Source organism: Anguilla rostrata, chromosome 13 (assembly GCF_018555375.3).
Source record: "Anguilla rostrata isolate EN2019 chromosome 13, ASM1855537v3, whole genome shotgun sequence".
NCBI classification, from domain to species: Eukaryota; Metazoa; Chordata; class Actinopteri; order Anguilliformes; family Anguillidae; genus Anguilla; species Anguilla rostrata.
In genome coordinates, this window is record NC_057945.1 from 30865285 (window position 1) to 30892140 (window position 26856).

A 26856-nucleotide genomic window follows, 5' to 3' on the forward strand; every position below is an offset into this window, starting at 1 on the left:
TTGCCTACACTGCTGCCAACAGGACAGCCCCCGTCTACTTGCAGGACATGACTCAATTCTATGTGCCTGCTCGACCACTCCGCTCTGCGGCAGCAGGGCGCCTTGTAACCCCTCCCACCCGCCCAAAGGGATCACAGAGCTTCTCCACCCTAGCTCCCCAGTGGTGGAACGAACTCCCCGTCCCTCTCCGAACCTCCCCCTCACTATCCATCTTCCGCCGTGGCCTGAAGACTCATCTCTTCAGACTATACCTAGTCTAACCACCACCACGCTGTATAATAAAAAAAATAAAATAAATAAAAAAACCCTTTTTCCTGTCACTTGTTACATGTTGCCCAATCCCTGCACTTCTTGGTAATTTGTATTTGTCCTAATACTGTAGCTTATTCTTCTGCCTAGTTGGCTTTGCAGATGTTAGACCAGAATAGTGTTCATTGTTCTCGGCTAGAAATAGCTGTACAAAATAAGTAATTGTACCTTACTGAACCCGTGTTCAGCAGTTGTCTACGACCATGAAATGCACTTTGTTGTATGTCGCTTTGGATAAAAGCGTCTGCCAGATGAATGTAATGTAATGTAATGTAATCATCAACAGTTTCTCAATTACCCTCGGAAATCGAAGTGTACAAGTCCCAGACAGCCAAAGGTCTTGGTCTAGTCCTGGATAACAGGACGTCTTTCCCTGAGAAATAGTTTCCTGTTCTGTCTCTACAACATCTGCACAATCTATCCTTTCTGTCCTCTCTGCACTGTTACAACTCATGGCCAGTCCCTTGTCCAGTTCTGACTGGACTACACTGTACTTTAACTTTCTCCCTGCTGCTCTCCTGTCAGACCCCTCCAGCCAGGGGTGCCATAAGGGCTGGGGGTGGGATGGGGGGCATGTTAGGATGATTCCAAGGGCCCTGACTAACAGGGGTCTTGAACAAAAAAAAATGGTTGTGGTGGGGCCCAACATGAGATCTTTTCATGCTACGCAGAATCCCTGGTGGCGCCCCTGTCTCCTGCTCTCATATGCTACTGTTTGTCTAAACTGCAATCAGCCAAGGTGCCCGCAGCACACCGCTCCTCATCCCCCTCCATTGCATGCTGGTTGTGGCCCGCATAAAACACAAATCCCTGGTCCTGCCCCATGGTGCCACAAGAGGAACTGCACTCTCTGAGCCATCAGGTAAAACTGCACGCTCCTCCCAGAACACTCTACTTCGCATCTCAGTTACGTTGCCTTTGCCATCCTTCCCTAAAGGGGTCCTCCTCTCGGATCTCTCTGGATGACAGCATCGACTAAATGTCTGGACAGAAATATGATGTAAATCTCTCGTTTTATATATTCTGGACAGTGTGGTTAGTTTAAAATATGTGAACTGGACGACGACTGTAAGATTAAGTGTCACATTCGCTTTTTGCAACATTTCGTCACAGTGGGGTCGTGAGCTCCTTCCCAACTTCAGCACCAGATGGACCCACTGAGTCGCTGGTTGAATTCTTGGCACGTTGATGATAGACCTGCTGCTAGATTGCGTGTCTTCAAAACCGCGCTGACGGATGGAGGGGGGATGCCGCTGGGAGACACCGGCAGGGGCGGAGACTCGGCATGTGGGCGGAGATTCAGCAGAGTCGAATGTATCTGTCGCGCTCAGATGTTCAACAAGCGAGATACCCAGCAAAGCTAGCCAGCAAGCAAACGAAAAGTTTATATCCGAGGTACTGTTCCTACAATGTGAGGGAAATGTCGGACACAAGGTAAGATATACAAAATATTAACAAAAGTGGCATGAAATGGTTGCCATAGTTAAAGAAAGGGAAATAGCCGAAATGTTAAAACAGTGGGGCTCCGTTTGCCCATTGCATGTTCTTATAGTTAGAGAACCCCGAGTATTTTAGTCACGTGGTTCTCATTCAGTTAAGCAGGTAGATCATTTCCTTTTGGCGAATACCGACAAGTGTTGGTCGTGTGTTTATTGCACTTAAATTTGCGATGTATCTTGCTCTGTTTACTTTTTGGTGTAAATGCACTCATCTAAAGTCCAACATTTTTAATACCAGCCCATCCTTTGTTAGACATAGTCAGCGTCATACTTCCCAAAACACATCTAGGCTACGAAATATTAAACCAGAGGCAGTCTGGACTAAAGCAATGTTCAGGCATGTAGACCGCAAATGTTTTGCATTGATTATAGCGGGCTGTTATTTCACGATGATTTTCTATTAATAAACAACGGGTTGATTTGCTGAAATGGACTAGGCCTACAGTTTGAATTATAGGATTGAGATAGGAGTAGGCTATATGAAGTCCATTTAGAAATTGCTTATGAGACTCGAGAGATAAAGTTCAGGGAGTTATTGTGTCAATGTGGTAGGCTACTTGGAGAGGAGACGCGTCAAATTTGGATGGAAGCGAGCTGCTTCTGGACAGGTGTTTTCGGCGTTATGGAGTGATTTTAAGGTGTTCTAGCGTTCGTGGCATTTGTCGCAGCTATAAAATTTACATAAAATTGACTGTGATTAAGGTTAAGTAGGAACAAATAAATGAATAAACTTTCACCCACGACAGTATGGTAGCATAGTTTTTTTAATTTATAAATGATAAGCGGAGTTTCGTATGAATTAACATGTAGCTAGTTTAAGATTTTAAAACAGAAGGAACAGCATCATTCTCAAGATTTAAATCCTGGAACGAGGAAAGGATCCTACTTGGCTAGCGCATCTTTGACCTTCAAGTGTGTCTATTAAGTTACATGTATTTCTGGCAATTGCGTTTAACTTTCTTCACCTTTGATTAGTTCCGTATTGTTTTTTTAAACATATTAGATGGATAAAGACAATTTGCATGGCAGCAGTTCAGAGTAGTAACTGAAACCGGGTAGGAATGTCCAGCGTTATTAGTTACCCTACCGCGTTCATTGTCCTTTTGCTGCATTCATTCGATTTATTTGACTTCTCTTATATTCTTCAGTGCGTCCTTTGTACTGCCATACATATGGGTCATTACCGACTCTTTGATTTTTCCCCATCCAGTTCACCGAGCGCAGATGGCTCATTATGTGAAAAGCGTAAAGAAGTTTGATGTTATAGTGAATTGCCGTTTCTGGGTGTTTTTCTATTTAAATGTGAATTTTAATGTTTAATAAGCTTTCAAATAAATAAATACATAAATAAATAAAAATCAATTTACGTAAACCAGACCCATACCGTACTTAATTCCCCCACGGTCACCGAATTAACTCTGTTACTACACTACTAAAGTGCAGTTTATACACTTGGAGCAAATTAAATATGGTTGTCCCTGGTACAGGACAAATAGATGGCTCCCTCCCCAGACCCCAGAGGTCGAACATAGTCTTGAGCATAACCAGGTAACATTTTGCACCATGATTATCTCCTGGAACCAGAAACAATGAGGTTTTTTAAAACGTGGATACTACCCAGGATTATATGAGTGTGGCTTGTTCCATTGGGAACAGCTTTGCATTTGAGGACATTTACTGCCCTTTGGGTTAATTGAGCTTATTATATAGTACTGCCTTTAGGGTCAATTGAGCAGATTATGCAGTAGTTTGTGCTGAAAAGTGTATGTGTATGCTAAAGCCTTTGCAGCATAACAAACTCAATTTGAGAGTGGTCTGTTCTGGAGAAGGCATTGTTTAGTTTGCTTACAGCACTTAACAAAAATATCTGTCCCCTTGATTTTAAGTTGCCACGCCTTAGTAATTAAACTAAGTGTCGGTTTATGGTTTATAGCAGTCATACTTTCATCAGGGTGGACTTAGAATGTAGCTCTCAAACAGTCTATGAAAAGGCAGTAATGAGAAATGACCTAATTTCTGTGAACCTAATTAACTTTATCTGGGCTTTTAGATGTGCTGCCCTTGTGGGCTGATGTTGCCACTTGCTTTAGTGAAGACTGGCACATGTTGGGGGGTTGGGGGGGGGGGGGCAATTTTTGCCAAAATTTAAATAAAAAAATAAAAATAAAAAAGTTTAGAGATTTTTTTAAATGAGCAAAAATCAATGGTCATTTTTGTCCTCATGGTCTAAAAGGCATATGCCTGTCATCAAATGGTCTGCATTTATACAGCGCTTTTATCCAAAGCGCTTTACAATTGATGCCTCTCATTCACCAGAGCTATTAGGGGTTAGGTGTCTTGCTCAGGGACACTTCGACACGCCCAGGGCGGGGGATCAAACCGGCAACCCTCCGACTGCCAGACAACCACTCTTACCTCCTGAGCTATGTCGCCCCATCAGTTCTTTGTATTTATGTAATTTCTGTATAAACTCTGTGGGGGTCTTTTGATCTTTTTTGTATTCCAGCAGGTGTCATGAGACTCTGTTTGGCTTAGAAAGCTTGCTGAGGCCTAGTTCTTTATGTTCAGCAGCACCAACTCTTCCAACTTTTATTTCCTTAAAAAAAAAAAAAATTCAAATTCCATCCACAGGGCTTTTCAAAAACAGGCCAGCCAAATTGATTGCAATTGTCCTGGTTATGTATTGTTCCTTAATATCTAAATTTACACCTCAAGACACGAAAGTAGTTTCTTTCTAAAATAAATGGCTTAAACAGCCTACCTGCTCCAGCAGTGGTATTCAGTGAGACTGGCTTGATTCTGTCTCAGAATTTGGTAGTTTAGTCCCATTGCTCTGGAATGTATTTGCCAGTGCATTTGTTATGCTGTTGATTTTCTTGTGTGGAAGAGAGAATAAATCATCCTGTTGACTTCAGTACTTTTTTTTGTTTTGTGGGGTCTAAAATGAGTAGCGCTAGTCCATTGATTGCTATATTTCCTTGATTGCTGTGCATTTATACCTATTAGCACTTCCCAGTTTGATTCCCAAATGATAACATCCTTTTTTTTTCCGTTACTTGGTCTGTCACTGTTTGGTACATTGGACAGACAGGTTAACTGTGTGTGTGTGTGTGCGCGCGCGCACGCGTGTCTGTGTGTCTGTGTGTGTGTGCACGTGCGTCCCCGCGTGTGCGTATGGAACGCAGCGAGGCAGCGGGTGACGGGCCAGGTCTGGCTCTCATAGGGCAGCAGGTGCTGGGACAGTGAGAGGCCTCAGGCATGTTCGAATGCTGCCCTCTGGGTCCTAACACTGAGATCAAAGCGGTGGCGCCAGAGAGACTGACAGAGTGAGCTCATTACCTGGAGCTCCTCCCCTCCTGCTTCCCACACCTGAGCACCTGAGCAGCTCCTGAGGTGTATGTCTCAGGGAGGATGTGAGGCAGGACTCTACCTGCAGCTCATTACCTGCACCTCTTACACTCCTGCTTCCCACACCTGAGCAGCTCCTGAAGCAGCACCTGAGATGTACTAGGACGGTGTGAGGCAGGACTCTACCTGCAGCTCATTACCTGCAGCTCCTCCCCTCCTGCCTCCCACACCTGAGCAGCTCCTGAAGCAGCCCCTGAGATGCAGGGACGGTATCAGGGAGGACCTGCCCAGCTGATAAGCAGTACTCTCAGCAGGCTGTCTTCATGACATCTGCACTTTGCAATTTCAACCAGGCACTTTTCCCCTGTGCAATATTCAAATAGTTTGAATCTGTCAACAGGTTCTGGTGAAGAAAAAAAAATTTCAGGTCTAGCTGGATATGTAAACTGTATTTCATTGGCTTGTTTTGCTGACATTTCTGTAAGTATGTCAGCTTTTTTATATTTTGTCTTATAAAGAGGTGATAAGTAGTACTTTATCCCTTTGGAGGCACTTTTCTATCAAGCATCTACACTTTGATCTATTTCATATTTTATTTTCATAAAGATATCAACCGTTAGGTGGAAAATTAAACAAAGCTGCCTCAAAATTTATGCTGTCAATCACCGCTTAACATTCATATTTTTTATATCTTTTATTTAAATTAGGCCTAATTAGTGAGTTATCTTGAAAATTATACATGTGAACTATAGTGGTATATAAACAAACTGAATTGTTTTCAGATTTTCTGCTCACGAGTTCAGATAATTCCACAATCTTGGTCAGGTTTTTTTTGTACTTGTATCACATAACTGTTGTTTTTACAGTGCATTGACAGAACAGTGCTGTGCTAGTGCCCAGGGAAACACCATACTGCAGCAAAGACTATGACCTGAGCCTCATTGTCTGATGTCAGTAAAGCAGGAAGTGCTTATCGTGGGTTGTCTGAAATACTGATGATGAATATGACTACTCACCTGGATAAAACATCTTGTAGTGCAGCCAGTAAATTTAACTTGCATGAAATAAACTGTGTGTGGGATAGCCTAATTTTTAATCCGTGTTGCAGTTTAAGCCCAGCACCAGGGTTGACTTTTGGATGTGTGTTTTACATCGATTTGAAGTATAAATGTCCCCTTTGTTGGAAGCCCTGCCTGTGTGGGGGTAACCTTACCTGAGAGGGCCATACTCGTCCTCCAGGATTTTTTGGAGCTGGCATGTTCCTCTCCGTGCGTGCTGGGGGCCTTCATGCCAGGCCCCACCCCTTTCGCCCACTGCCTGATCTCTTAACGGGAATGCCACCCAAGTCCCTTCATGGGTTTTCCCTTCCTCATCCTCACAGAATGTTGAATCCGCAGTTTTGTTTCCCCACGTGGGGCACACCCTGTGCTGTCGCACCCCTGCTGGAGCGTAGCAGCAGCCACCTGTGTGAGCAGATGACCCCCGGCCAGCTCCCAGCTCCGCCCCCCCCCCCCCCCCCACTGTGGCTCTACAAGCGTGTAACATCGCTAACGCAAACATAGCCGTCCCCACTCCGCCCCGCCCCGCCTCACCGGATGGGGAGGTTTGTCATTTGTGTGTTTACTCGGCCGACGCCCTCAGCCAACATGGCCAACGGAACAATAGCGTCAAAATGCCACCTCCACATCCCGGCTTCCTCGGGTGGCCGACGCCCAGCTCAGTGACTGGCAGCAAACGAGACTGTAGCCCAGGCACTTGCATCAGAAGTTTGACTGATGACAAGCACTCATATCTCGTGTTCAGATACAGATTGCTGATAGCTGTTTTAGCTTTTGCATTGTGGTCGCTGTAGTTATAGAAATGTATCAACAGATAAAAGGAGGTTGGCAGTGTTTTTTTATGGATTGCATAGGTCAGGATGAGATCTTTTTATGTGACTTTTGTGGACGGCAACTGGAGTTTTTACATCCCAGTCAAGACACGACAAAAGTAGCATGCTGTGCTACTAATCACCATAAGTGATTGATTTGATGAATGAAGTATTTTGACTTCTCAAGTCTCATATCCAAATCTCATGTTTAAGGTCTGTTTGGTTGTTTACAGTTGCTGTGGGCAGTTTGATATATGAGGGAGTGATTTTTATTGTATGTTTTTTAAATTTCTGGGAAGCAATCTCAGAGTTCAAACAAGGAGTTTGAAAGTTTGACATGTAAATTGCAGAACAGGAGGGGAATTGATGGAGAGCGAATGCTTTCCTCAGTACTCGGTTAGCTGAGGAGTTTCTCATTTCAGTTGACAGCACTGTCTCTTGTTTCCAGCCTTTGTATATGTGACTTGATTTGTTTTATTTTTAGTCATCCTTGTGTAACTGCACACTGGGACTGAGTAAAGGGGGTGTAGTGCTGTATGATTATGGGGTTCTCCCTTTCACTATGAGGTCCGCAGTGTCAGGGCACCAGGCCATTCCACAAGGAGGGACCAGGCTTCATGCTGTAAGTTCAGAGAAACAACTTTGTCCTATCAGTCCCGTGTCTGCTGGAGTTGGGGCTGTTCCTTTGGCTCTTCTCCTGTATCTGTGGGAGTTGGGGCTGTTCCTCTGGCTCTTCTCCTGTATCTGCAGGAATTGGGGGCTGTTCCTCTGGCTCTTCTCCTGTATCTGCGGGAATTGGGGGCTGTTCCTGTGGCTCTTCTCCTGTATCTGCGGGAGTTGGGGCTGTTCCTCTGGCTCTTCTTCTGTATTCTGCGGGTGTTGGGGCTGTTCCTCTGGCTCTTCTCTTGTATCTGTGGCATTTTGGGCTGTTCTCGGCTTCTCTATCTGGGCATCACTGGGCCTGAGGAGCACTCTGTCACTCGGGCCTTCTTCTGTCTGTGGGGCAACACTCGCTCTCTCTATCCAGGGAGTGGGTGTAAGGCAACCAAGCAGGCCTCCTCTCTCTCTCTCTCTTCCTCTCTCTCCCTACTCTCTCTCTCTCTCTCTCTCTCTCTCTCTCTCTAACTCTCGTACTCTCTCACTCTTTCACTCTCGCTCTTTAAGTTTGTCATGTTACCGCTGTGCACTGAGCAAGGTGCTTTGTGTTTGGATTTGTAGTATCAATTTTTGTGGATGGGTGTGAGTGTCTGTGTCTGCACACTTAAAAATATCCGAAGGGTGTCTCCGTTTCTTACCCTTGCCATTTTCTCGGGGGTGCTGGGTTGATTCTAATTCTCTGCCAAAATCACTCCAGCAGGGCTCAGATCCAGTGTGGGAGAGAAACGTACATTGCGCTGCGGGGTATGACATAACAGAACAAAAAGATACTGTAAGCAATTCTGAAGGAATGTAACCCAATAAATCACTTTGAAGCAACGAATGTCTGCTTAAGGCTCAGCTGTTATGACATAGCTACTCTTCTGTGTTTATGCAGTGGTTCTCCTGTTTGACTCTTTGATTTGATTCCATTCTGTTCTGCAGTAACAGGAACACTGTTTAATGTTGGTTTGAGGTGGAAATAGTAATTAATGTGGGCGGGGCTTGTTCTTGAAAAATCAGTTTATTCTTTTGACCATAGAGAATTCTGTCTGGGAGATGGAGAGGGCTCATGTGATCGCATGTGTGTGTGTGTGGGCGTGTGTGTGTGTATTTCCATGTCTGTCTGACTGTCTGTCTGTCTGTGCGTGCATATGTATGTATGTGCATGAATGAGTGAGTGATTTTTCTTATGCTCTGGATTTGTAAACTGTATCTTCAGTTGAACCTAAGGCTGCTCGGTGCACGCCAGCATGTTTCTGGATCTGTGAAATCAGTTTGTTTACGGATCTCAACTTCTAAGAACAGAGGGCCATTTAACGAGAAGGAAAGAATTTTAATCTGATTCACTTATTCATTTATGTGACTGACGTACTACGTTTCCTCATTCATGCTGTAATGATCTTTGGACGAAATGAGAGGCCGTGTCTTGCGAATAATCCCTGGATCTTCATGCAAACACCAGCATGCATCTGCTCCAGGACATGGGTGCGAGTGTTTAAGTCTCCTTGTCCAAGCAGCTCTCTGTTGAGCACAACAAAGTCCACAATTGTGCAGTATTATGATACAATCTTGACAAATGTTAAGACAAAAATTTTCTTGTCATTTAATTTTAGATCAGAGAGGATTATTCACAGTTTGTTGAATGCGGTTTCAGTTGTATTCTCAGAATGCAGCCATTGTGCATTTTGAACATTTAAACCCCCCCCCAAAGTTCAGCTGTGAGAAAACAGCATTGCAGGCCCTCATGACCTCTTCCTGACCTCTGTGTTGCGACTCACTGATTTTAGATGTTTATACATTTACTTTCTGGCTAATTTTTTGACCATTAAAGCCTTTGGTTTCCTCAACAAAGTGAATTCTAGGCAGTGTACTCTCCCCTGAATTTCTTATCATTTATTGAGTTCTCATTTACATGGTGCCTGAAAATGAGCCAACTGCGGATTGGAAAATGGGTACTCTGTTTTCTCTGTTGCCATCTCCGTTTATGTGCTTGCTTGATATTCTGTCTTTAGCTATGCCACTTTATTAATATTCATAATTTGGCTTGTGATTACGCAGAATTTTGGGTGTTTTGCACAGAGCTAACTATTGGTTTTGAAAATGTAACATCTGCGTCGAGTAAATGGATTGTGTGTATGTTTGTGTGTATGTGTGTGTGTGTGTGTGCACATTTGTGTATGTGTGTGCAGTGGAACAGTAATGGATAATGAAAGGGCAGGGTTGAGTGGTACCCACAGACTCTACTGTTTGTGGAAAACACAGCCCCACCCTTTTAGCTACAACTGTATTTCCCTCACTGTTTACTGGGCAGAGGCTAGAGGAGTGGAGTTTTGGCGGAAGACATTGCCTCCATTCTGTGCGTGTGCATATGAGAGACAGAGAGAGACTAAGACCTTTCTTGAGGAAGTATCCTGTTCCAGTGCTGCTGTGCACTCAAACCCTTAACTGGTCCAGGCCACACCCCCCTTCTCATAAAGAAAGCAGCAACTCCCCCCCCCCCCCCAATATGATAGTTTTATGCCCCCTCATATGTGTATTTCAAGTTTTGTTTTTTATGTTCTTGTCTGATTGGTTTATTTTTACGAAGGACACACATGCACACATCGGGTGTTTTTGTTCCTGCATGAGGTTTGGCTGTAAGAGCTGGTCATGTGACTGAGTTCAGGGGTTACTGTTGAATCCCAGGCTGGGATTATCTGCATCACCTGGTAACTGTGTTGCTGGTGCTGATCCAGAACCCAGAAGAGCAGTCCCAGATTCCCTTTTGTAGCTCACAGTGCAGTTGTCCTCCATCCTTTTCCATAATGTGACTGGTTGACTGGATGGCAGTGCTTTGTGAGACGTAATCGCTAAAGGTTAGCGTTGTCCACAGTGTTAAATCCTGACAATCTGCTGAGAAGCTGCATTTTTTTAAAATAGCCTTGATTTAAACAGCTAAGTTGATTGAGAGCATATTATTTCTTAAAGCAACAACCCGGCAAAGAGGCTAAATTCATACAAATTTACATGTTGAAAACATATGAAGGACACAATATACACGCAACATGTCCAGAGGACATACACAACCTTAAAAAACAAACCGTGTTGCTTGCTGAGGATACCATTATCAAGTTATAGCCGTTATGGGAAGTACTCACACTTTATGGTGGTCAAATGACCCCTGAGCTAGTGTCCCCTTTTTCAAGTTCAGTTTTGAATGCAGAAGACCGAGTGTATGAGGACTTGTGTTCTGGGTTCAGTCTCTGTCGGTGTCATATGGGACAGCTTGGAGACGGAGCTATTTGGCTGCCGGGGGGGGGGGGCAGGGGGTACCGAGGGTTTAAAAGAATGCGATCCCCTCTCTGTGTCCTGATCTGCTGATGCAGAAGCGATGCTTCTGAAGTCGGCATTCACTGAAGCGCCGTTGCTTAGACGACATCGCCGCAACGGCGCAGCTAATCAAACATGCGAAGGGGTCGTGGGGGGTGGGGGCGGGGGCAGGGGGCGGTACTGGGCCCCTGCCTTGGCCTCTGCCTGCCGGCCTCCCTGATGTTGCTCTCTCATGGTTATCGTCATGCGTTCGTTCCATGGATTCCTTCCACGTGAAATGTTCCCATATATCCTTAGGTGAGGGAGGCTGCGCTGGTTCACACCTTCGTGTCTTTGTGGAATGTTTGGATCAGTTTTAGTGTTCTGATTTATTCCAGCCAGTCTGGCTTTTTAAACAGTGCTGCGAACAGGCATGGCCTCCCAGACCGGTCCTGGTGTTCTGTGCTGAGTCTTAGCAGAGCTTAGTTAGTTGTGAGAAAGTGAGACAGCCTTTTTAAACCTTGCCATTTTAATCTGTGCCGTTGTTGCTGCTGCAGTAGCTGCTTCACTCTGGAGACGTACAGTGCAGAGTGTCAAAGGAACGTACATTTTATACACCTGTTTAAACACATGCACATGGACATACACATGTACACGGACACACATGCACACAGACACTCACACACACACGCACACACGTGCACACACACGCTTACTCACACGTGCACATTCCCTGTTAATGGTGGTGTACAGATGAATGGCATCACAGGATATTGTACCTCCAAGTCTATGATGCTGTCCCCTGTCCCCTGTCCCCCCCCAAATGTGTCCCCTGCAGCTCTGATTGGGTGGAGATCCTGGAGCCCCGCTCCCGGGAGCGCATGTACATCAACCTGTCCACGGGGGAGTGCGGCTGGGCCCCGCCCGCCAACGTGCCCGTCCGCCAGTCCGACGGCAACCAGTGGTGGGAGCTCTTCGACACCCACAACGGCCGCTTCTACTACTACAACTCGGCCAGCCGGCAGACGGTGTGGCACCGGCCGCGGAACTGCGACGTCGTGCCGCTGGCCCGGCTGCAGGCCCGGAAGCGCAGCTCCGAGTCCCAGCTCCATGGCAACGCCGGCCTCCCCCCCCCGGACACGGCGCCCAGCGAGAGGCGCTGCAAGTCCCTCCCCCGGTGCAGCCACCCCCCCCTCCCCCAGCCGCTGGATCCGGAGGGGGGCGGGAGAGACGCCTCTGCTAAGGCCCGGTCCGACAGTATGGAGAGCAGGGGCGGCAGAAAGGATGTTCTCAGGTAAAATGCGTGAAAATAAATATATTTTATTTTTTTTAAATAATATTTCTAGTGTGAAGCGTAGAAAGAGTTTGAGTTCTGAGCTCAAGCAGTTAGAGACGAGGCGCTACCCTAAAACATATTTCAGAAGGTGCTGAAGAACGATCAATGTGTGGAATATTTTTTTGCACCTAGTGTGAAGTGTAGGTCATGTCATTAACCCTTATGCTCAACATGGACGGTGATATTTTAAATATCCGACCCTGTGTGGATCAAAATTTCAGTTCACATCAGCTTTAGCCAATCTAACGATTGGTACTCATCTATATATGAACGAAAAACCCTCAAAGTAATTGATTGCTTTTTTTTGGTGAAAGTGAAGATTTTTTCAGTAGGATCATCACCATATGAAATAAACTTGAATATCATGCAGTGATTCTGTGGAGTAAGAGCTGCATCAGTATCAATAGAACATTGAGATCTACTGATAGTTTTATATATAGTAGCTTGTGTGGGATATTTCGCTGTGGCTGCCTGCTTTTTGGGAAAATGACATGGCACATCCACATTGCTGGCTGGGTGTGACTGGAAAACATTGAGAGAAATCATATCCACACATTGGCAGCACTTTCAAACCAATAATTTATGTATGTGGGTTTTTAAAAATGTGGGTTGTTTATTGGAGTTTGAAATTGTCCCTCACAGTATATAATAATTCCTATAAAGAACGTGTTATGAATATCCAGATTTACAGCGTTTCTGTCTCTGCCCATTACCCTTCCATATGTCTTTGAGGTGTTGCACAACCACACTCTCTGCATAACCACACTCTCTGCTTTCCTTCCTCCTCAGGAAGCAGGTGACTCGTTCAGTAGCTCTGAAATATACTAACTCTGCCATATGCGCTGAAAGCACAACGCCGCGTTAATGCGAGAGGGCCGTGCGCGATGTTTCCGGTTTCCGCACCAACGCGGCCCGTAGTCGGGAAGGCAGCCAGACGGTGTTCATGGCACGATCGCGGCATCCGAGCCATCTTTCTTAACCGCACGGCAGAAATACGCTGTTTACCCTGGCAGCCAGCCGATTTTTTTTTTGTGTGTGTTGTAGATGTGCTTTATGAAATGTTTTCATCTGCCGTGCTGTGTCTTTCTCCTTAACTCTGCCTTAATTAGGGAAGCGTGTGTGTAAGTTTGAGAGGGATATTGATCCTGCAGAGTGAGTCAGGTTCAATTCTCTTTTATGAAGTAGTCTTGACAGCCCATGTAAGGCTGGAAGGTTGACACCCTCATTTCCCAGCACTCCTTTCAGGAAGGAAAATATCAGGTGACAGGCTGTAGCTTCTGAAGTTGGACCCTTGGTACTTTTCCCCATTCTTGGACCAAAGTGTTGTGACTTGGAGACCAGAGTTTCGAGTGTAGGGATGGCATTGTGGAGAACAACTTGAACAACTTTTGCCCTTTATTATCGTTATTGTTTTCATTATGTATTTATCTATCAGACATTTTTGTTCTGAGCAAGCTTACAAGGCCATCATGGTGATATGCATTAAATGCACATCACAGGAACAACATGACCAAGATAACTAAGTACAGAACGCCCAGTAGATAGAGAGCCAATGGCTCCAACTGAAAAATACTGCACTGCTGACGTTTAAGCATACAGCTATAATTTAACTCGCATACGTATGTCATGTTAATCGTGCTTATGGTCTAATTGGCTATGTGAGCAGTGTACCTAATAACTGATGCCAAGAAATCAGTATGGCGTTTGATTAATCATACCTGATAAAAATCACTCTGAATGAATTTCTATGGCCATACAGAGCCTTAAAACAGACGATTATGGCTCTGAAGAAAAAAAAAGTTGAAAGTTGAAAACACGTCCTTCCTTCCTCAGGACTGTTGGCAGTAATTTCAGGTGTCTGTTTTCATGTTGAACATGTACTGGAACCGTCCTGTGAAGGCCTCGTTAGAATAGGGCTGCCGTCCTGACGAGGTGAGGGACGGTCTCCCCCTTGTTTTCGTATCCCCGCTGAAGTGTGGAGACGCCCCTTTGTTCGGTCATTAGGGCCCTCACATTCTGTCCAAAACAATTAGCAGCTGCGTTGGGCTTGAGCCGAATAGGGTCACCCCAAAACGGAGGCTCTGGTGGCTTTGTCTGCGGCACCCCCCGCCCGCAACACAGAGCGTCTGGACACGGAGAAACAAGGCCGCACATTGTGACCATGCTGAGCCACTAAACCACTCCAACATTTCATTGTTATACATCTCTTCAACACAGTGAAACCTTCCAGATTAATGTGGATGAATTTTGCATAAAAACAGCATATTTATCACCTTTATTATGTTTTTAATATATCATTTATTTTCTTTTTTCTTTTTTTGTTGTTGTTTTTCTGCTCAGATTTAAGCTGCTTGACCTAGAGGATTAAAAAAGGAAAATCATTTCTTGTCTCTTGTTTTTACTGGTAATACCTTCTGGAAGGAAAAATAAAATCTTTTGTTTTGGTAGCTTTATTAACAATATTGACAAAAAAAGTCGACTGCAATCCCCTATTATTCAAGACGACAACGTTTCGTTACTTATTTAAGCAAATTAGACTTCTCTCGAAGTTTTCCAAATATCAGTGCCAGCCCATGTTGTATTTTGAACATTTGTTGACTACCTGATCTCATGTCACAGGAATTCCACCGTTTCTGAAGGCTGGAAAATGCTTTGAATATCTCCTAATTATAGCTTTCTGTGTCCGTCATATGCTATTTGTGTGGTGTTTGTGCATCCAAGAGAGAATCTGATTGGCTCTGGATTATAATGGGGATGCTTAACCTCTACTCCTCTTTGCTTCCACTTAACCTCACTTCCCTTGAGAGATTCCTCTGTGTGTTAAGGATTATGCTTCAGTCACTCTTTAAATGTCTTGTACCCCGAATGCTTGGATTTGGGAGTGAAAATCTCAAGCTTGGCTGGAGCATGATTATTACGGGTCAATGGGTCGCCAGGGTGACTCGTGGTGGGGGTGGGTTCACAGTAGGTCCTTTGTCCCATTGGTTGACCTCATTTGGAAGCCTGTGGGGTAGGGTGAGGGTGGTAGGAGTCTACTAGGGTAATGAGCTCATCATAGGAAGAGGATGGGGGCAAACTTGATGTCAGCCCTGTTAGGCATTGGTGCCTGTGGGTCACCTGTCAACCCTGCGGGACAGGCAGTATTTGACCTCTTACAAGGAGGGAGACGGGATAGTACACTATGAGTGTTGGGTTTCTCATAGGAAGGGATGGGGGCAATTTGTCTGTAGTTCAGTTAAGTGTAGCCCTGGTCTTTCTGTTTCTCTGAATTAGCCACTGTCTTTGCACAGCAGGCAATGGAGAAACTGAGACCATCGACATACAGGAGATGGGCGAATCTGTTTTGGAAAATGTCTAAACAAAATCTGTTTGTTTAACAGAACCTGAAAATACATGGATGGTAGTTGCTCTCTAGTTTTTGTTCTACTTTATCTTTACGTCAATGACATAAATGAACCAATCTCTTGTATTGGCATTGTCATCTTTGAACTCATCATTGAATTTGCTATATTGTTTTTCTTTTTTTCAAGCTGATTGTGTTACTTCACAGCTTCATTATCATCACTCTCTTGCTTCCACAGTCGATACTATAACCTTAAATAGGAAATGCGTGATTTTGTGATTTTACCGTTTTAATCACTGAAATATGAAAGATTATTTATACAGTATCATGGGATGTTGTAAATACCCATGTACAATACTAGGTGGAACTGGGATGTATGAATAGCTGTATGAATTATTCCGTAGGATTGTCTGTCCTTGGACGTGAGGTCTGTGTACTACATGGAAACTGAGAATCGTTTTTGAATCGATTTATGGCTGAATGCTTTCAGGTGGGAGTTAGGGGCGTTTGTGACCGTTTGTGTAACTGTATTATTTATCATTATAAGGGCGGTAATGGAGCTCCTTCAGAGCGTACGCTGTGGGTGAATGGCAGTGTTACCACCCCCGAAAAAAGACTGGGGTTGTGGGTTTTTGTGTGTGCGCGTCTGTCTTGTGTATTAGCGTAGTGTCACGGTTAAGGAAATACATGTTGAACTCAGAGGTTGCAGATTTTGTAGATATATTTATTGATTTAAATGGAAAAAAAAAAATATCCTGAAGGCCTTCTAGCCTCTCTGAATAAAGCACGTAAAAACATTAATAAAGAGTCATCTCTGAGATCTTTCCTGTAGTCTTAATTTCCTCTTCCTGTCTCTGTCGGGAGGGAAGTTATGAGTAGGATCTTTTTTTTTTTTTTCTTGACTCCCAGGGGTGAAAATGGCCTCTATTTCCAAATCCCTCCAGCTCAACTGTGACTCAGTCTCGTGCTTTTACTGACTGATACTCCAGGAAGAACATGCACGGCTGAATTATGTTTGGCAGTCTCTCCTCACCCCCCGCCAGCCCCCCCCCCCCGCCGCACCCTGCAGTGAGTGCAGTGAGGAGCTGTGGTCAGGGGTTCAAGATCAGGGCTGCCTGGCGCAGATTCAAGTCGCCTGACTGCTAACTTTGTTTGGCCATTCAGATGAAGATTGAGTCGCAGAGGGATGTGCAGAGTGTAGCCTGATTGTTTATTGAAGTTTGGAACCCCTGAAAAGGCTTGTGAATCGTAATTGTGTGTGTTTTATCAGAGCCTAATCCTATGTACACATATAGATTCTTTTTTATGTCCATTTAAGGAAATTCCCTTTCATGCGGTATTATAAACCACAATCAAGTCATCTTCCATTTTTGTTTGTGGCCACTAGCAAAAATCATGTTTCACCCTGGAATGCAGCCTGACACACACCATATGGTCCTTTAATTGTATAGCATTATATTAAAAAGCAATCAGAATACAGTATGAGTTTCAGTGAATATCCACTTACATGCAATTCATTTTTTAAAGAGAACATTTTATGAGCTAAAATTTAAGGCATAAAATTGCCGAAAACTGAAAGGACCATGAATCTGTTGCACTGAAGTCATTTGATCTTTACCTGCATGTTGTTTTGTTTCTACACTTGACCCCTGGGGTCAAGAATTATCTTGAGTGAAGAATTCGAAACTCGCTTCAAATTCCCTCTGCAGCATTTTCCCATGACAGTCCCTTTTTAAGACCCTCCTCCCTCTCTCCTTCACTCCCTCTTTCTTCTTCACTTCATCTAACCATTTATTTCTCTTCCTCCCTCAGATTGTTTTCTGACACTTGTTCTTGGTTTAGCTTTTAAGCTGCTTCCCCTTTCACCCAGGCCGTGAGACCTTATATAATGCGACTCATTTCTTTTCTTCTCCTCAGTGTGAAGGGGGGCACTTTGAGGTAAAAAATATTTTCAGGGTTTGTCAGATACTTTTTTTGTCAGATACAGGGATATGCAGGATAATTTTTCCAGGTCTTTGACATTGCTACCGATAAAAAAGGGTTATGTCAAGATCATAAGCCTGAACTCATATAATAAAATGAATAGGTTTTTAACCACTTGGGCGATGTTGAAATCCAAAGTGGTGTCTTTTAATCTTTAAACAACCATTTAACAGTGTTTCATTCCTGACATAATTATTAAATAATGTTTTGAAATTTTGGCAAAAGTACCTTGCTTTAGGGTATACTGACAGCACCCCAGATGAGAATAGAACCCACATCATTTTGAGTTGCAAGCCCAGTTCCCAAAATATTATAGTTCACTGCTGCCCTAGTACATACTGTAACAAATCCCTCAAAGTATTCTTTTATAATCTGCCTCTGGGATCATAGTAACAGCTCTGGTGCTCTGAAGTGGAACACACTTTGTTAAGTAGAAGTGTTCTAACCCCCCTCATTTAGCAGCACACCATTCGCTCTCATGACCTTTGAACTCTGAATGTGTGTAAGACAGGGACACTATCTCCAGTGCCGAGTTAAGATTGTGTGAGTAATTTTACAGCGCGTTATATGACTTACTGTTACAGTATCTGGAGTGGGCTTGTCCAGTAATGCATTCCTCAAAACATAAGGCGCAAAGTCTATAGAGAGCTCAGCCTGATTTAAGCACTAGGTGCTTCAACAGCACAGCATTCGCATGCATATTTGTATGCTCGGACACATTCCAGCACACACAGCTTGTTCCCATGTCTCGCTTTTGCGGGTGAGTAGACTGAAGCCCTCCCTTCTGCAAACATAACACAACATAGCGAAAGAAGCCATTACTTTATTTTTAAATTTATTTCTTTATTTACTGGACTCTTCTTGAACCATTCACGGGCACAAGAATGGCAGGGTTTCAATTGAGACTGTAGAGCGGGGGATCCTGACAGGCACACGTTTGGATTCCCCCCCCCCCTTGAGCAGTATCTGGGGGGGGGGGGGGGTCGTGACCCAAACGGTCTGGCTGACAAAGTCATGGCTAATCTGCTATCTGTCGGTCGCAGGAATCCTCATGGAGAAGCTCTTAGGCAGGAAGTCTGACATGACACTTTCACTGGAGTGAGCTCATCCTGTAGGGAAGGAGAACCCATTTTGTTTTTACCAAAGGACATTGAAATTTGTGCTCCTCTTCCCAGCTCAGAGGATGAAATCGTTCTCTTAACCCACATTGCGGTTTCTGGATTTGCTTTTTTCACTGAATAGGTGGCCAATGGTCTACATAACCTTAAATAAATAGCTAATAGCTATAGTTGAATAGCTTGGTGAACTAGTAACAAGTACTTCCTTTTTTACATTATTTTTCTTGTCCCATAGAACACTCGGCAATAATTGTGTGTTTTTTCTTCCCCCTCTTTTTCCTCTGCAATTTGGAATGCCCGGTCATCTCCAGAGGACAATGCTTATTGCAGCCTCCACTGTTTATTCAGGGGAAGGCAGATGGAGCGCTTGCTCCCCTGTGCAGCATGTGAGGCTAGCCGCCGCTTCTGATCACACCGCAGTCGAGCGCTCACACAGTGACGGAGGGAGACGCTTCATGTGCGCGTGCGGTCTCTGGTTCCTGATGAGGCCCTGTCAGCACAGCCGACTGAAAAGCTCCCGTCCCCGGGCGACACTAGAGCCAGTTGTGTGACATTTTCTGTGACAATTATGGCCTCTGCCTGTTTCCATATGAAGTCACAGTAACTGTCTCTTCATGTTGCGTGTGTGATCTATGCTGTGTGCTTCCAGAAAAATAATTTGTTAGATTTTTTTTTGCATGAGAATGCAAAACTGAGCTGATAAAAAGGCCAAAAAATTTTCCATAATTTGGGGACCCCTGCTGCAGAGCTAATATGCTGGCAGGTTACACTCCTCTGTGAATCTCCAGTCTTGTGACTATGGCCGTAACTATGAATAATGAATTGTTTGGCTAGCATGAGCTGGAGCCAAAACTGGCTGACCCAGTATAGCACAGTGGCTTCTTCATTGTGTTGCCCTGAAGGAAAACAGGATGCATGCCCTCTCTGCTAATCCGCTTTTTACATGGAGACGGGAGAAAACAAATTCCCAAACAAAGGCTGGAATAAAATATAAATAACTCCAGATTCAACGTGACAATTTCTTTCCACATGCGTTAATTCGCTAACGTTGCGGGTGACGTTTGGTCAACTTGACCTTCTGTAAGATTCGCGATTGTATTACCGGCGTGAGGTCATGATGTCACGGCCCAAATCAAGATGGCTGCCTGGACATCATCTGCGTTCCAAGGCTAAGTTCAATGGCGCTTCGTTCAGCCTCTGGTTATTTTCTGTCATCAGCTGTGGTGCCATTTTCCATTCTGACTTCTGAGTTTCTCAGTTTTTAGCAGACATGCCGAAGGCAAAGATATAGTTATGCAACTTCTGTAGTCAAATACCAAAATTTGGATATCAAGGCGGGGGGAGGGCACTTTTAAATTAGAACACCAGTCTTTCCAAAGATCGAGCTTATGTTGTTTAAGTGGCATATTTAATAGCCTGTTTTTTATGAGATGGCAGAAACTGGCTGTTTTATTATTCTCTCATTCGATACTTCACAGTGTTAAGAAAATTATACATGTGGCTAGCTTTTCTCATTCCTATGATTTAAAGTAGAAATGCTTAGTAATGTTCTAGCTCGTATTGGTATTTTTTATGTTTTTGATAGTGGGCAGGGAGGGGACTTGGCTACATGCATTTAATGTATGTAGCTATTGTTTGTTTTTACTTACGTGATATTGTTTTCTGTTGAAAGAACGTGTATAAAAAAAACTAACGTGAACACTACATTGGTATTTCCTGTTTGTTCTGTGGAGAAACAACCTTTGAACTCTAATAGGACCTCCCCTAGGGCCCCAACAGTCGTATGCTGGAGTATTGGACAATTGTGAACTTATTTGTCCCCACAAGAAGCTTTCATCTATGTGTGGATTTCTCATTATTTCTTGAACATGCCTGTATTATGTTTTGTGTATATGTCTGTGTATAAATCTTTCTTCCCACTGAGCCCCTCTCTATTCTTGGTCAGGGGTTCTCAGCCCTGATCCTGGTGGGTCACAGTGTCTGCTGGTTTTTGTTTTCTCTTAAAATCCACAACACATTTAGACAAAAGAAACCAGGAAAGATTAATTAATTGTGTAATCAGCAGCTTCAATAGATAAATTAAGTGCTGAGTAACAACAAACAAGAAAAGACAAACCAGCAGACCCTGCAGCTCTCTTGGACTCAGGGCTGAGAGCCAATATTCTGAATCTCTTTATTAGCACCTTATTTATGTGTATATCCTTATCCAGGTGCCTGTGTGTTTATTCATTTAAGTCTTGTGCTGGGATTGCAAGAAACATCATTATAGATGGTTCTGTTCCTCCCCGCCGCCCTTTGCTTAGCTGCTTGACTGACTCTGTGCTATAACTCTGCTTTACAACCGGAGGTATAAGGGCAGAAACTCCAGCCTTGGACTCACAGCCATCGTGAACAGTGTGTGTTCACGTTTCAGTTCTCCTTTTTAATGGAGCAGTTTAAGTAAAGCGGAGTTTTTTTTTAATGAGTCTGCCAGACTGATGGTACAGTGGTGTTCCTCTGGGTCGGGGGGGAGGGGGGGGGCTGGGGGCTCTCCACTCACCACGCACCACGCTTCAGCCATGTTTACTTTGTCAACGACAGGCGCTATTAGGAGTTTGATAAGAGTGTTGGTAAATGGACCTGTGAGATTTGGTTGGGTCTGTAATGTGTGCGCAGCGGGAGATGGGGGTGGTGGGGGGGGGGGGGGGAGGAAGCACTTGGTGGGACAGGAGCTCAGTCCTCAAGGGTACTGCCACTGCATTGTTTCACATGCTGAAATTTAGCACGGAGGGGCTGAGCTTCAGTGGAGGGGGGGTGACGGGGGCCCCATTCCTGCTACTGTAACTCAGAGAGCTGACCCTGCCCACACATTTCCTCTGCCACCTCCTCCTCAACTTCACTTTTCATGTTGGTAGCAGCCTTGCGCATTATTTCTCGAGTTACTGGATGGTGATGGTTAGCAAAGTGTTATAAAGGAAAGTTATTTATATAATTTTTTCCAAAGTCTTCTTGTGTTTATTTTATGGAAAAGGACCAGGTCATTTGAGTAATATCTGTCCACTTCTGGGGGGTAAGATAAATTTATTTTTATAATTTTTTATGAGAGCTCCTAAGGTGTGGCAGGGACATGTGTTCTACTGTGGGATATAGCCTACCTTCTGAAAGTGGTAGTGCTCTCATCTCACCTCTGTTTTTTTTAGACAGATACACCCCCAATCCCACTCTCTCCCACTCTTTATCCCTCTCTTTATGATTCTCTGTATGGCTGTGTTGAGGCTGTGTTGAGTGAGAGCACATTTCAGTGTTCGGTTGGGTTCATGTGAATCGTTTAGATTTTCAGACCTGGGTGTTTGTGGAAGGGGCTTCTGAGGAGATAATGAGGGGAATGTGGAGTGGTTTCTGTAGTTGGGGGGGGGGATCAGCCAGGGAGAAGAGCGTGTGAACAGGTTAACGGCAGTTACGTTTCCATGGCGTTTGTGTTTTTACTTGGTGTGAAATAAGCCAGGGTCTTTCGACAGTGAAAAGAGTCTAGTGGCTAGTGTTTCAATTGGGGTGAGGGGTGTGAGTGTGTGAGTGTGTGAGTGTGTGAGTGTGTGAGCGTGTGAGCGTGTGAGCGTGTGTGCGAGTGTGCGAGTGTGCGAGTGTGTGTGTGTGTGTTTATATCGGGGTGGGGGGTGTTGTTAATAGAAGTGAAAGGTACATTTAATTTCCATGATGTACAGCCACATCTTAAGCGCCGTTCACATGGGACTAACATAACTTTGGCACCTTGAGATGTTTTATTGCGATCAGTCTTTAGGTCAGAGGTTTCAACCTGTTTTTTTACAGCTCAAATAAACTACTTATTTTCTCTGTTTTTTCTTGAGGACCGTATGAAATAGTTTCTTCTACTGAACAACCTGATGTGCCTCTGCTTAGTCAAAATGTATTTACTGAAATGTGAATGTGAACTGCTACACCAGTAACCTGTAGAAACCGGGTATGATAAAATTAGGCCGAACAGTGGAAATTGATACGTGTCTCAGAAGCATTTTTTATTTTATTTTACTGGATTCTTTTAAAGTGTCTTGCTCCACAAATAAACACTCTCTGGACTTCACTGTGAAATGGTGTTTGGTGATGATTTTTTGGTGGCAAAAAGGCAGTAATCTGGGGGATGATTTTACTTCACATTGGTCTATGACTGACAGCTTCTGTCAGCTTAGAATTTCTGTAGGTGTTTATGCCTGCTGTTCCTGAGAAATGAAATCACTCATGATTAAAAAGCTGAACGGTTACAGGTCTGAATTGCACATAGCTTTCTTTTTGAACTGTTTCAGGGACAGTTTTTGTGTCACTGAAGTAGTGTGCTTTTGAATGGCTGTAGTGGGCTGTGCCGAATAGAAGCATTACAGGAGAGACTGTTTTGTGGGTCAGTTTGTACCACGCAAAATAAATGTCCCACTTACCAGCAGTGCTATGTATAGACTTCATAGCCTTAAAAAAGGGAGCAAAGACACTTCGGAAGGACATTGAGCTGAAATTTTTGACTGTGATAAAAAAAAAAGAGGAAGATTGCTAAAGGGGTTTGGATACCAGACCTGCATTCTATTTGTCGTGGGCTTCTGTTTGGTTTCATGGTCATCCATAAAAGATAAAGAATTTTTGTTTACATGTGTGCGACATAGCTCAGGAGGTAAGAGCTGTTGTCTGGCAGTCGGAGGGTTGCCAGTTCAATCCTCCGCCCTGGGCGTGTCGAAGTGTCCCTGAGCAAGACGCCTAACCCCTAATTGCTCCCAACGAGCTGATTGGTACCTTGCATGGCTGCCTTTCACCGTTGGTGTGTGAGTGTGTGTGTGAATGGGTGAATGAGAGGCATCAATTGTAAAGCGCTTTGCAGTCCATTTACCATTTACCATGTGTACATGTGCGTGTGTGTGTGTGTGTGTGTGTGTGTGTGTGTGTGTGTGTATCTCACTGGGGTCTCTCCTGTGTTACAGGGACACCGCGCAGAGATGGCAGCCCCCTCCGGGGTCGAAGGCGGCCATGTTGGTGAAGGTGAACAGCGTCGGCAGGAACCAGGGCGCCGGCCCGGTTAAAACCCCCCAGCTCCTCCACAGCAGCCGCAGCCTGCTCTCCCCCAACCCCGCCAGCAGCAGGCGCTCCGCAAGCCACGCCGGCCCCGCCAGCCCCGCCAGCCCCGCCCAGTCCGCCATGGCGGCGCCCGCCGACTGCAAGCAGGCCTTCCACCTGAAGAAGACGGAGGACGGGCACTTCTGCCCGGTGTCGCCCGGCAACCTCGCCGGCTCCACTTCAGGCTCCGCCGGCCGCCCCCCCCGCAGGGCTCAGGGCGGGACGCCCCGCCCCCCCTCCCCCCAGCACGGCTCGACAGCGCCCCTCTATGACCACCCCCCGATGGAGATGCCCGTTTATGATGAGCCCCTGGCGGACATGGAGGTGGAAGGGGGGCACCCCCAGGACGGGCCCCCCCTGTCCCGCCCGGGCCCCCAGAACCCCGCTCGGCAGGGACAGGGACAGGGGCAGCAGGCCACCAGGCTGCTCCCGCTCCCCGTCTCTCACACGGGGTCCTGGAACCGGGGGACCCCCTCAGAGACAGACTACAGCCCCGCCGGGCGGGAGGGGATCAGGCACATGGTCAACGTGGACCCCGCCGCTTCGGGTTCTCTCCCCCCGCCTGAAACGTCCAAGGCCTCCAGCGGGCCCGAGCGGGCGGGGGCCCCGTCCCCAGCCCCGCAGAGGGAGGGCAGGGTGGAGAGGAGGCAGACGTGGAGGACCCTGGAGGCCAGCCTCCTGAGGGGCATGGAGGCGCGGCAGGGAGGCCCAGGGGGCCTGGCCTCGCCCGAATGCCCCTCGGCCACGCCCCTGCACTGCCAGGATTCGGGCTACTCCACGGGGCCCTCCCCCAGCCTGTGTCGGCGGAGCCGACGGCGGCCCCCGGCGGCGCAGGGGCGGCCCGGGTCGATGGGCGGCGGCGCGGAGCTGGACGCCCTCAGCGAGAGGCTGATGGCGGAGGTGAGGGCGGCGGTGAGCCGCTCCAGCACCGTGCGGGACAGCAGGGCCAGCCTGGACACGCAGGCGTCCGGGAGCTCCGCCCCAAACCCGCCGCGGGCGCGCAGCTCGCGATGCAGCGGCTCGCGGGAGGACGTCGCCTCCAGCAGCCACTCGCTGTACCGGCCCGGTAGCCATGGCGATGCGCCCCGCTCCCCTCTGGTCCCCGAGGGCCCGGGACGCCAGAAGCGGACCTACGAAAAGGTGGACACCCTGGAGAAGTTGGGCCTGTCCTCTCCCGGGACTCCACAGTCCCCCTCTCAGGTACAGCCTTGTCCGCTCCGTCATGCTGTATCACTGTCTCTGTGTGGGAGTAATGGTGTGCATGTCCTCGCTGTCTTTCCCAGTGTCAGCAGGGCCTGCTTCATTCTATGTGTACACACACTCTCTCACACACACACACACAGACACACACACACGCAGCCCTGTGATCTGGATTTCAGCTTTTTGGAGCAGGTTTTTTTATGAGCAGTAGATTCAGGAAAAGTCGGTTTTGCTTCCTCCCCCCAACACAAAAAAGAATCTCTAATTAAGAAAAAGGAGCAGTGCGTCACCGCTGATTTTTTTTAGGCAACGCAGCATGTAGGTCATACTGACGGCGGGTGAGTAACGTTACTCCCACTCCCTCTCCTCGCAGGAGCAACGCAGAAAGGAGTTTGGTCAAATGCCACAAGCGTGTTCATTTTTGCCATATCACGGGGCTGAGAAACACTGATTTGTAAATGGACATCATTCCTGAGCTGCTTATAGATTTCAGGAATCTGAATGAAAACCACAGGCAGAAAACCACAGCTGGCCGTCCTGCATCGCTTAGCAACACACGTGTCCGCTCTGCCCTGACTGGCTGGGGAAGTTTCAGACGGTAGCCATTTTGGGCCATTTCCAACTGTAAGATTTATTTACTCTAACTGCTTGATTTAATTTCAAAAACCAGAGAGAAGATGAGAGGCAGCGGTGTAGAGTAGTCAGTGTGGTTGTTAAGGAATTAGGCTTGTCACTCGGAGATTGTAGGCTCAGATTCCAGGTGGGCCTCTGCCATTGTACCTATCAGCAAGGTATTTAAGCAGACTTCCTTTGGTAAACATCCAACTGTATGCATGACCATATGAATGAACGTTGAGTGAGTTGCTTTGAATAGGACGGTCTGCTTAGAAAATAAATATGTTTTTCCAGTCCTCGTTTTGAAAGGCCTGACATAAATTTAAGACATGCAGTCTTAGTTCATGAATGATTCACAGTATAACTGACACATTTGTGTGGCTGCTCTGAGCTGTTCTTCCTGGTAGCTCTGACTCACTCACTCTTTCACTTTGTTGTTTATGGGATCAAGCACGGTACGCTCTCAGACTAAACACGGGCACAGTTTCAGTATAAACCAGGTGTAGATAATTCACTGAGAAATGCGATGACTATCACACCCCCTACGCTATGTACAGTTGACCGTTATTAGAGATGATCAGTGTTTTATTAGCAGGGCTAATCCACTCCAGAGGCTCTGCCCATACTGAACTGGGATTGGGAAGCAGGAGATTGTGTGTCTGCCTTTACCTGTTATCACAAATTGTCTGATCATTCCAACTGACCTATTACGTGATGGATTAAGCTGTACCTGAAACATGAATAAATTTTCAATCTGCAGTGACATTTTTATAGTATGATATTGTTCCTTTTATTTCCCTTTTTGTTGATTTTTTTAAAAACTGGAAGAACAGTAGATTTTATTTTGGTTTTACCCCAGGTCTGTTTATCGTTGAGGTATATTTCATGTCTTTGACTTAAAGCTGCATTCCACTAAACCACAAATGGCTCATTGGCTGAGGTCTCCTGAGTGACAGGTGGCCTGTGCTGGCTGTGTGCTGTGAGTGGGCAGGAGTCCTGGAGTTTTGCGTGCCCCTACAGAGTCGTGTGCCTGGTCACGGCTCAATTCGCGTTTGACTGCTGCCTCAGTTTGGCTCACACTTCCAGGGGGAGCGAGGAAAAATCCCAGAAAAAAAAAGCTCAGGTTTCCAAATAAGTTTAAAATGATCTGGCTTTACAACGTGTTGAATTCACAGAGCCTGTCACCTTGCAGTAGGTGTTGCTATGAACACGGATGG

At 45.8% G+C, this 26856-nt stretch overlaps 1 protein-coding gene across 2 annotated transcripts in view; it reads left to right on the top strand.

Moving 5' to 3' along the window:
• Positions 1–1265: 1265 nt before the first annotated feature.
• Positions 1266–26856, top strand: part of LOC135237106 (rho GTPase-activating protein 39-like) — a 39065-nt gene continuing 13474 nt past the window's right edge. Inside the window, exons 1-3 of one of the 2 annotated variants that reach the window (XM_064303859.1) lie at positions 1266–1743; positions 11792–12247; positions 23692–25024. In XM_064303859.1, coding sequence (XP_064159929.1) covers positions 1595–1743; positions 11792–12247; positions 23692–25024 — 1938 coding nt within the window. In that variant the 5' untranslated portion in view covers positions 1266–1594. Of the gene's footprint in view, positions 1744–11791; positions 12248–21554; positions 21783–23691; positions 25025–26856 lie in introns of those variants that run through there. The other variant, XM_064303860.1, reaches the window with a different exon arrangement.